This window comes from Dioscorea cayenensis, chromosome 4, assembly GCF_009730915.1.
Source record: "Dioscorea cayenensis subsp. rotundata cultivar TDr96_F1 chromosome 4, TDr96_F1_v2_PseudoChromosome.rev07_lg8_w22 25.fasta, whole genome shotgun sequence".
Lineage (NCBI taxonomy): Eukaryota > Viridiplantae > Streptophyta > Magnoliopsida > Dioscoreales > Dioscoreaceae > Dioscorea > Dioscorea cayenensis.
Genome location: NC_052474.1, coordinates 18,519,514 through 18,530,962, shown reverse-complemented (window position 1 = coordinate 18,530,962; position 11,449 = coordinate 18,519,514). Strand labels below are relative to the sequence as shown.

The 11,449-nt window shown below is 37.6% G+C and overlaps 1 protein-coding gene and 1 pseudogene across 1 annotated transcript in view; both read right to left on the bottom strand.

Annotated features, from left to right (window-relative positions):
* LOC120258739 (nicalin-like) overlaps positions 1 to 5,912 on the bottom strand; it is a 17,003-nt gene extending 11,091 nt beyond the window's left edge. Inside the window, 13 exon segments of the mRNA XM_039266176.1 lie at positions 1,085 to 1,223; positions 1,362 to 1,422; positions 1,497 to 1,609; positions 1,860 to 1,937; positions 2,020 to 2,160; positions 2,292 to 2,456; positions 2,538 to 2,552; positions 2,554 to 2,619; positions 2,621 to 2,632; positions 3,243 to 3,309; positions 3,992 to 4,095; positions 4,443 to 4,612; positions 5,555 to 5,912. Coding sequence (XP_039122110.1) covers positions 1,085 to 1,223; positions 1,362 to 1,422; positions 1,497 to 1,609; positions 1,860 to 1,937; positions 2,020 to 2,160; positions 2,292 to 2,456; positions 2,538 to 2,552; positions 2,554 to 2,619; positions 2,621 to 2,632; positions 3,243 to 3,309; positions 3,992 to 4,095; positions 4,443 to 4,612; positions 5,555 to 5,837 — 1,414 coding nt within the window. The 5' untranslated portion in view covers positions 5,838 to 5,912.
* Positions 5,913 to 6,555: 643 nt separating this feature from the next.
* Positions 6,556 to 9,195, bottom strand: LOC120259204 (annotated as a pseudogene).
* Between the last annotated feature and the right edge of the window lie 2,254 nt (positions 9,196 to 11,449).

Sequence of the window (11,449 nt, the reverse complement as noted above, 5' to 3'; positions counted from 1 at the left end):
GAAACCCATGGATAAATATACCCTTCACAGAGAAATAGACCAATAAATGTAGAAATTTTCCGTTGCAAGAAGCAAAACTATCAGCCTTCCAGGCCATAACAGTAAAGGTAAATTTTCTTTGAGAATTCACCTGATGCTGATGGAACCGCAATATTTGATCATTCATTTTAAATAACAAGTATGCAAGGGATACAATAATTGCACGCCACAGCAGCAAGAAAGTGCTAATTTTTATTCATTTAGAAATAGAATCAGAACTGAATTTCATGGAAAGTGCTAAACTTCAAATATATCAGGAGCACAGCCCATACTCTCCACTTCCACCAATGAAAGCCCATATTCACAGACTAGGTTGGACAATGTAATCTTATGGTATTTTTCTCAAGGCTCTACTATAAAATTTATGGTATTTTCTTTAAGGCCCTCACTATAACCAGCCCTATTTGCATACAGCATGTCTTAGTTACAACTAACAGACCAACATAATATAATCTGAATCCTCATTAAAAAATGCCCATGTAATAGAAATTACACTTGTAGCCCATCATAAGCACGCAAATGCAGTCTACAAAGTCTTGAAAGTTCTGTACAGTATGGACTTCACAGCATATAAGTGTACAGAAAAATAAACAAATCAAAATTTAATGCTAAATGATAAAAAGAGAACACATTGAGGAAGAGAAAGAAAACCTTTCTCAATGCAGATATCAATGGATCAGTCTTTGAAAGAAAAGGGGCTACTCGAGGGGTCATTGACAATAGATCCAACCACAGCTTATGTATGAAGGATTTATGTCAAGCTACTGTTATCTGCGAGATTTGTATAGTTTCCTTCCTTCATGTCCATAATGCATGTCTCTGCAGCCAAGAGTTATAATAATCACAAATAACTGTAAAACAAGCTAATCAAAAAGCCAAAATGGTAATCAGTTTCTTGGTTTCCAGAGTAAGCACACAAACTTAGTTCATTATCTATTTATAGCTCCACCATTCTACTCGGTTGCAAATGAACTCACCAGTATCAATCTCAACAAAAATCTTACAAAATTTTGCAAGACAACGGGAATTCTTTCAAATCAATAACAAGATTCGTTTTTAGTAACAGAGTACAGATGCTTAATATCTGCCATCCTAGACACAGTAAGAACAGGAGGTGAGATGCTTGCATTAACCTCTGTTATTCCATCAGTAAACCAACCTGAGGAAAAATTTTTCTTAATATACTGTTACTTTGCATAATTCAAATGTGAAAAACCAATCCTTTGAATTGCTTTTCATGAATAGATCATTCTCTTGCATCATTCATAAATTCAAAAAGGGCAACAGGAAAACAAACAAAAGTTAATTAGAAAAGAACTTACAGCAAGACTTTCTGCAACCAATTTGACACTCCTGTAGATTGCAGTTTCATCTACAAAACTCCTGTTACAAAGTACATGGCCTAAAACTTAAGTAACCGATTGCAAAAGAAAGGAAATCGGAACCCAAACCCTCACCTTGTATCAAACAGGCCTCCTGTACTTTCTAAAAATTCAGGAGGAGAAGATAGCTCAGAAAGGGTCATTGCAGTGACTCTCAACCTGGAAAACTGCTCATGCTCCCATGCTACCTACATTGAATGTAGATTCTTATCCACAGAGTTTTCAAATAAAAGTTTGAAAACATACAGATATTTGATTTGTGCAAACAGAGATGATAACACTTATGATGATTATATCTTGTAAAACCAAGACAATATGAAAGCATTTATAAAACATGGTGTTTGCATGATGAACCTGTAAAACCTCAACCTAAAGATCCAAAGGAACAGAGTCAAATAGTGTTTAAACTATAAAGACATAAGAGTAGGAGCAACTGACTCGTGGATTTGAGATATTGATTTTTTTGTGCTTGATACCAATCGCAATGCCCATCTCCTTGGCAACACTTGACAAACTCTGCCATTAATATATTTCAGTTAAGATGAGAGAGAAGGAACAACTTCAGTTAAGAAAAATTAAGGATTCAAATTCCACTTACGTCATAAACTTGCTTAACATAGGCATTTTCTGGAGGTTTGGACACATGCATCCACAGCTCATTGTTCCAAGACCCAATACCATTTAGGCAGATAGCATAGTCAATACTTTCACGCAAACGTTGATCAGAGCTCCTTAGCCACTGATATGAAATGAAGTAGAAAGATGGCCAAAACAAAGCATTGTTAAAATACTAGAATTCTAATAACAGAAAATAAATCACAAGATAGTGGAGGGTTTACTGTTCTGATTGGATGACAAGGTCAAAATTACCTTAAGAGTACCATTATAGTTGTAAGGACCACCTGATGTCAACCCAAAAAGAAGATTATATTTCCCTCTTGTTTTTGGATTTGAGTAAAGGCGGGAGAAAAGCCTTGCTATCTCTAGAAGAGCCACAACCCCACTTCCATTACTATCACTTCCCACTGACAAAGCCTTCAAAGATAAATCAAAGTTAAAGTCTTGTATATCATATCCTTGAAATATCACATATGATGAATAATTAGCACTTCATACCGGTGAAGCACCAAAAAGTATCATAAGACGCAACTATAGCAATAGTTGGCAGCTGATTAGTAATCGCCTTCCCCTTAAGCCCGAGACAACCATCCCTGTCAACATAAAAGCAGATATCCAATCACTGGTGAAGTTCTGCCAATGAGGTAAAAAGCAAAGGAGGGGTGCAGGTGGCAGTTTCCTCCCATCTCCCACCATTAATCACCCACTGAAGTTGGATCATCATCAAAAGATATATATATATATATAAGTAAGTGAACTATAAAGGTAACACATGTTTACAATATCTACAACAACACCCACCATCATTCTCTGAACAGACATGTTTTTAAATTGTATCGCCATATAGATCTATGTAGCTGAATCCCAATAAACTATCAGCACCCATCCTTCACCATCGATGAAAATCGGAAAATCTGTTGTACAACCTACTTGGGATGGAATAAAAGTTCTTTGCAGAGCATTACTGTTACATACCCTCAAGAACTAATCAGATGAATGCTAAAAGCCTAAAACAATTCATTTGAAATATCGGTACTCTGTTATTCTAACAAAAAATGGTGTATTAGTTAGTTCTCTAGTTCAAAAGAAATATGGAAGAAAATTTAGGAGAAAACAGCAACTTCATATTAGAAGTAGGAAGATGATTATCTCAGGCAAGCTTTCATATTGGTTAAATCTACAAGTACAGAACAAAGTTTGTACCTGAATGTTTGTCAGAGTGGGGGACACAAGTTTCTTAGGTTCAGGTGAGGACAGGACCAGCTTGTAGCTGCAAATAAGAATAAGAAGAGGATGAGGAAGAATAACAGAACATAAGAAGAAATTTAAAAAGTCAAAAAGTCATCTTAAATATACACTAATTGCTGTATCCAAAACATGTGGAAGTCTTGTAGAATATCATGTCCAAAAATCTTTTTACATACTAGCATACCTATGGAGAAGCAACTACTAAATGGCAAAAGCTTCCAAAGGGACTTAATATAATTATCTAACATAATCTATAAGGTGCAATGTACATTATCCTGACCTAACAGAGCAAAGGATCACTCTTGGAAACCACAAAACCACTTTAATTGGCAAGATGCCATTTTCGCAACCCAGGCTATGCGCACTTATTTCAGTTCAGCAAGATTTGCTGTCAAATGATAGCATCCAGCCTGCTAATTGTCAGTTGACGTATCCAATAAGTCTGTAAGGTACAAGAATTGTGTTTTGGAGCGTGCACATCAAAAGGATAGTTTTCAGAACCATATAAGTTAACATTTGGCCAGCATTAGAAAAGATTGCCTTTTTGACTCTCCAATTTCAAATTCAATGTTAGCTTGGTCTGAATGTATCCATTAGTGCGTGAAAAAAAATTCCTTAATTATAAAAAAAAAAACCATATTATGAGTGATACCAAAAATTTTCCTATTCACAAGAGAGATTATTAACAAACTAAGTTAACTAACCCTCCTGTGGTTGCAGTGGCTGGTTGAGTGGCCATATCACTCTTTCGAACATCAGCCAAGGCAGCATTAATTTTGTCATCTTCAAATGCAAAGTATACTGGATACTGCAGAAACCAAAAGAAACCATCAATTAGATGATAACTTGTCTACAAGAGCTACAAGAGAATACAGAGATATAAAACTATGAAGGAACTGTATCAGATATATAATTGATCAAAGAGGCTCATTTGGGGAGTGATCGACAACAGGGAACCTTATAACATCACTATACTGAGAAATTACAAATGCCATAAACGGAAAAATAGTTATGATATTAAATGATTAGTGATTTAAAAGGAAAACAATTGTCATTAATAGGATAGATCTGCAGAATGTCAAATTTTGCATAGTATTGACTTGCGAATTGGTTAAACACCACAGAAGGCAGAAAGAATCATTCACTCTCACTTACTGGAATGTTTGCATGTATAAGCAATTGTTCCAACTCAACCAATATATTTCTCATTACAGCTTCCTTATTATTGATGCCAAGTTTCTTGATCTCCCCAACAATCTTCTCGTTGCTTTTCTGAGGAAGCAACAGTAACAAGCCCCCCAACGGCCGCCTATTTGTAATGTAGTCTGAATTTCATTTCAGAATTCAAAATAGTGAGCTTTAACAGGCAAACCTACCAAAATAAATAAAAATGAACATCATAAGCAAGTAATCAATTTAAATTGCAGTCAATAAATATATGGGCATGTAGACTCATATCTATATAAAGTTCAATGGTTTAACTTAACCTAACATTGAAAAGTACCAAGAATATAAACAACAGTGCACATCACTCAAGAAACCCAAAAGAGCCCAAACATGTGGTCGTCACTGAACCCCACAGCAGTGTTATAGTTAAGAACGTAAGCAAGGATTATATTAAGATTAACATGCTGAAAATTAAGTTTGACCCTCGAAAACATTGATACCAACACACCAAAGGCTCCATTCCACACAATGTTGGACTATGTAAATCTTATAAACACACTCCATGACAATTTGAACAATCATAAACACGACAACTACCGTAACTTCCAAAAATCCCAACTTCAGCCGCCTTTCTTGGTTCTCCAAGTCAAACATACATCAAAAGTACAAAATATTTCCAATTCACTCTCACGAGAATTTGATATATTACTAGCTTTTATCTCTTTCCAATTCATACGAATGTTTTTCTTGCATTGAAATTCTCAATTGTATGAAAAAAAAAGCTGATATAATATTCATCTGCCCACTGCCACCGTTATGCATCCATACAGAAGACTTTTGTGAGCGGTAAGCCCTCTCGTAAATTATGGTGCAGTTTGAAACTACTGAGTCAAGGACACTCCTACTTAATTACAAAAGGTACAGACCAAACAAAGAGAGCACAAAATCCAGTTTTCATTCCATGTCAAACCCAACAATCAGTAACAAAGTCTCAGCATCAAAGTCAGAGATTAAAACAAGAAGACCAGCAACGAGATCCAGCAAAACCAACTCAAATCAGATCAGCAAAAGTCGCAAATAAACACAAGAAAAGGCCATACCTCGCAGGAAGGTGAGATTAAGTTCGCGAATGGGCATGATGACGGCCGTACGCGAAAGATCGGCACCAGACGCAAAGGGAGCAGCACCAGCGTGGTGGTTGAGGCCAGCAAGACGGGAACCAAGTGGAGCACCGGATAGATCGTACTGGATGAGGCGGTAGACATCGACGACGGAGGCGGCATCGCAAAGCTCCACGCATGCCACCAAGATGAGCACCTGCGCCACAATGATGTAGATCGAATCCAGCACCTCTTCTCGTCCTGCCCTCCTCCTCGCCGCCATTGATCGCGATCGAGATCAGCTTTTTGAGGTCCGGCTTCAGTGTACACCGGGGGGGTCCTTTGACGGGAAGGGGAATGCTGCTGTTCTGATGTCCCCCGAGATATTTTTCACTAAAATGGTCCACCTACGTGTATAAATTGGGTTGGGTCCAACCCATTTTTTTAGGTTGGATCTGTTTAAGATGAGGATGTGGTTAATCTTTGTTAATGCCATTCTTTTATTATACCCCTGTAAAATCCGGAAATTTCACATGTGCCATCATGATGATTTATAAGTTTTTAAAGTTTTATGCATTATTTATTTGGAAATTCTAATATGTATGTGTGTTCACTGTTCACAAGTTATATATTTAGGTCGTTATGTTTTTTGCTATTTAAGTTACAAATATTTTAAAAAATTGATTTTACATTGTGAAAAATCTACTATTCATATCCTAATATAGATCCTAAAAATATAAGTAATTACATTGTTAAATTCAAACTTGTATGGAGATGCTTTTATTTAAGATTTTTTACTTGCATGCATTTTTAGCAAAATAATAATAATTATTATTATGTGTATTTATAAAAATGATATTCATCTGTAAAATCATTCTAATTCACTTATATATCCCTCAGACTAAACATTAATTTATAAAATTACTATTATTATTTACCCTGCTCACATTTTTAGAAAAAAAAAAAACAAAAAAATCAATCAATATTTCTACAAACAATTATACAAAAATCATGCAATTTTCACATTTATTTAACATAAATCAAGTGCAAATCATAACTATATTTTCACACAAACTACAAAGTACAAAGTGCTTAAAAGAAAAATTTAACAAAACTAAATTTGGCAGTAAACTAGAGGTTAGAGGGATGGAGATCTAGGTAAGCCATGGCAACAGCAGCATACATAGCAGCACCAACAGGAAGAGCCTGTTCATCAATGAAGAAGTAAGGAGAATGCAGCATGTGGGATGGTCCTAGAGTTTCATTTTGTATTCCAAGTTGAATCACAGCACTTGGAATTATTTGGGAGTAGAAGGCGAAGTCCTCGGCTCCCATGACCGGAATGCTCCTTTGGAAGTTCACTTCCCCGACGAGTTTCTCCCCAACCATCTTCACATGAGTGTACATCTCTTTGTCATTGACAGTAGGAGGATACAGGCCATATGGCCTTTGTGTCTCCGGGAATTCTACTGAGGCAGTGCACTGATGAACTGCAGATTGTGTCTCTATTATCTGACGATGAATGCACATAGTAAAAAGATGAGGAGCTTAACCAATAGCCTTAACCTTGATTTCTTTTTTTTCGGTTTTTCCTACCTCTTTGATCCTTTTCATAAGATAGGAGATGCCTTCAATTGTTAGGCTTCTGAAAGTGCCTCCAAAAGTCACGGACTCTGGGATAACATTGTGTGCTTCTCCAGCCCATATGAAACCAACTGATACTACCTGCAGATAAATCATAGAGTTTGATGCATTATATACTAAGCCACTCATTGATGAAACTAAAAAAATGCGAAAATTTCCCTTCATGATTCCTGCAAAGTACATTATACGGCTTTCTCCTGTTCTCTCATCTATTGAATATATATCTTGGAGATATCTTCGCCTTATATAAAATAGAACATGATTGCATGTCACTCAAATATTACTTGAAGAGTAAATTTACTAAGAACCACCCTCAACTATTAAAGTATGAATCACATCCTTCTACATGATGAACACGCAAGGGATTTATGCCATTCACAAACAAGTAGAAACAGAGCTGCTAGAATCAGAAGAATGATACTTGAAGATGCCATAAAAACAAATTCGACAAAAACAGACAGCAGAAAGCTTACTAGAGAATCAAGGGGATCTGATTCTCGAGATACAATTTGTTGAAGGCTAAGGATTGCAAATGATGCAGCAAGAATAGGATCAGCAGTCTTGTGTGGAAATGCATGCGTGCCCTCCTTTCCCTTTGATTACCGCTGAAAAGTTCCAGCAGCCGCAAAGAACAGGACCAGGACTACAAGCAATGGTGCCGGTTGGAAGGCCGGGCTCAACATGCATGCCAAAAATGGCTTGCACATCATCCAGAGAACCCTCTTGTATCATATGGTAAGCTCCAGCATGGCCTTCTTCTGCTGGTTGGAAGAAAAGCTTCACAGTACCCTGTGAGTGAAGAGGAACCAACACAAGTTTTGCATGGAGAAAGATTCAATTATGCAGAGGAAAAAGGAATTGCAATTAAGTAAAAACAGATTAAATTGTTGGCAGTGCATGATATGGCCTTGCCTTCAGTTCATTCTTGTGATGTTGAAGCAGCTTAGCAGCTCCAAGAAGCATTGTTGTATGAGCATCATGCCCACAAGCATGCATTTTTTTCCACTTTTTCTTGCTTTTTGTACTCCCAATCTTTCAGTTCCTAACAAAAGATAAAAAGCATTTAGCCATTCCTAGATGGAGCTCAACATAAACTCAAAGAAGAGCAGGAATAATTAGTTTAACAAATGAACTAAATAATCATTATTGATCTCCATTGGAAATCACATGTCATTAATCTCAGATCGAGGACTAAACACATTATAAAAAGAACTTCCACTAAATTACAGCTAAATCAAACTCGAAAACATGAATTTCTAATTTCAGTTAGCCAAGATGTAATACCTCCCTCTGCAAGTCACAGTTATGTTCAGACAAACATCACACTCCAAGCATGCAATAGATCTTCAGAAGCAAATAGCTTTTTAATCTCTAATTCACCAAAACAAACTCCAGCATGCTCTTCAACACTAACAACCAAATAAACATCATCAAGTTCCCAACTTTCCACTCAATCTACACCAATTCATCCATAAAACACAAAATCCAAACACAAACTCCAACAAACCCGATGAAAAATCTAACAATTGAACAAAAATCAAATGCGAACCATCTTATAAATACATAAAAACAAAAAGAAACACCTTCAATTCACCTGTAAAGGAAGCGCATCCATGTCGGCCCGGATGGCGAACACAGGGCCAGAGCCAGAGCCAACAGTGCCGATAACACCAGTATTGGCCACAGGCCATGAATACTGAATGCCAAAGCTTATCAAGCTCAGCTCGTACTAGCGCGCTAGTCTCATGCTCCTGAAAGGCCAGCTCCGGGTTCTGGTGGATCCGCCTTCGAATGGAAACCATCCAGTTGAAGAACCTCGCCTCTCGAACTGATTCCAGGAGCTCTTGTTCTCGGAGATTGGATCTGGATTCATAGGAGAGTGATGAAGAGAAGGTAGCTATGGAGAAGGAGAAGAACAAGAAGAAGACGAAGATGAAGAGATGGGAGAGAAGGGCCATGGATGTGTGACAAGTGACAACTGAGACACAGTTTGCATTCATTTGTGGGTTCCATCAAAATCATAATCTAAGAAATAAGACAACATGACATTTAATTACCTTGAAAGCTTATTAACCAACGGTTAAATCAAACAAGCACATGGAATTTTATCATTTTAATTCAGATAATATACCAAACTGGAATTTATGTTTAGGTGTAATATTTTATTGGATCCTATACTATACATAATTTGCCCTTTTTAATCTTTTTTTATCATAATTTAATTATTGAAAGTCACTCTAGTTTACCAAACTGGCTTGTCCCGAGTCTCCCTCATTTGAAAGAAAATACGAGCTCAATTCCTCATAACCGCTGCTCCCTAACTTTAAAAAGTGCAGTGATATTGTGCAAGTCCTTTGCTCACGATGCCTCGAGGGTTGGTCGCTCACTTGCATACATGTCTCATATACATATATATATATATATATATATATTTAGTTTTGAAATTGGTAAAATCCAGTTCTCTTGGTACCTTTTGTTTGGTTATCTGTCCACACATATTGATTTGCCTTCGTAAAAAAATAAAATATGATTATAAAATTATTTTATATAAAAAAAATTAGACAAATAATAGATCGGATCGAGTCCAAATCGGACCCAGAACCCAATAAGGGTCTTTTGCTCTCCATCTCTCCCACCACCGCACCCTTAGATCGTGATCCTGCACCCGGCCTCCGCATCAACATCACCCCCTACTGAGCTGTCATTGCTAGCCACTAGGGAATAAGGTCCAGTCAGTGTTTGCTCGCCCAACGGTCCATCTCATTGTCTAAGACCAATTTTATTTTATATAGTCATTTTTATCGAATAAATTTTTAGTAGATCACTAAACTTTGACTCATTTTTCACTGATCACTAAAACTCGATTTACATCAATTTGGTCACTCAACGTTAATTTGATTTCCCAGGGTGAATAAATCGACGATTTCAACCCCCAATCTGATCGTACGTGCTATCCTCGAAAATCCAAGTCAATCCCTCACCATCACACATTATTGTTTGCTATCGAGACGTCCCAGCCATCGGAAAAAGAGTCACATCATTTATTTTAGAGTTGGAATCCCTCGATTTACTACCTAGTGAAATTAAATTAAAATTGAGTGATCAAATTGATATAAATTGAAGTTCGATGATCAAAATAAAAATAAGGCAAAATTTAGTGACTAATTAAAAAATTTGCTAAATTTTTATTTGGTTAATCCACCAATTTAATTTTCTATGTTTGAAATCACCTGCAAATGTCTTTTATTAGTTTCTATAGACGTATCTCATGGACATTATTGTTTAAATATCCAATTTATGGAGCGGTTCTATTCTTTTGAATCCCTTGTTTCTCCTTTTCATTTAAAAAATAAAAAGTATTGTTTTGAACTATATACAAAACATAAAGAATTATATCGTCCCCAGCACTCTGTAAGAACTTTAACAAGAGATCAACATCATGCATGCAATTACAAGGTAGCACTTTCTAGTCTGAAGCTGCTTTCTACGTGAAAACTCCTCTTGTGTATGCAGCTCCTCTTTCCTTCCTTGCTCCTCTTCCTTGTTTCGTCCTCTCAGCCTCTTGCTATAGCGAGGCGGGGCATGACTGCCCTCCTCGCAGCGAGAACCTCCCAAATCTTGGAGCCCAAATCGCTCTCTCGGATTTCGTCAGCAGATAACTCCCGTCATAACACCCATCTCTCGAACAAACTCAAGGATTAGGTCCTCGCAGTTTGTTAGGCTCGATAAAGATGCTCTTAATCGCGCCTAGAATGAAGTTTCGAACTCTCTTTCTACGGCAAATTCTTTGGTAAACCTCCCTCCGCGTTTGATCGATGTCGAGCAATTCCTTCTCGAAGAATGGGTGGAGATCGTGAGATTCACATCTCCGACCTTCCAATGGCTTTCTCTTGATCCGATGCGGGTCTCACAGCGTAAACTGCTAGAAGCTCCTTCATGACGGCCCCTGGTCCATCAATGGGATCATCCTTCGCTTGTCACCATGAGCCGTTGCTCTGGTCGAGCCTTGCTAGCTTATCTGCGCCATATGGGTGCGCCTTCACAATCTTCCGTTGGTTTACGGGATGGTGACACCCTTGAAACCCCTTACGCTCCCACATCTGGTCCTCTTCGAAGGTTGATCGACCTCACCATCTCCTCGACTCGCCTCCAAGTTTGCGAGGGTTTGTCTCGAACTTGATCTCTCCAAGCCTCTCCGCCGCGGGTCTCGGATCGCGATGACTCTCATCGAGTCTTTGAGTTGGTTCTATA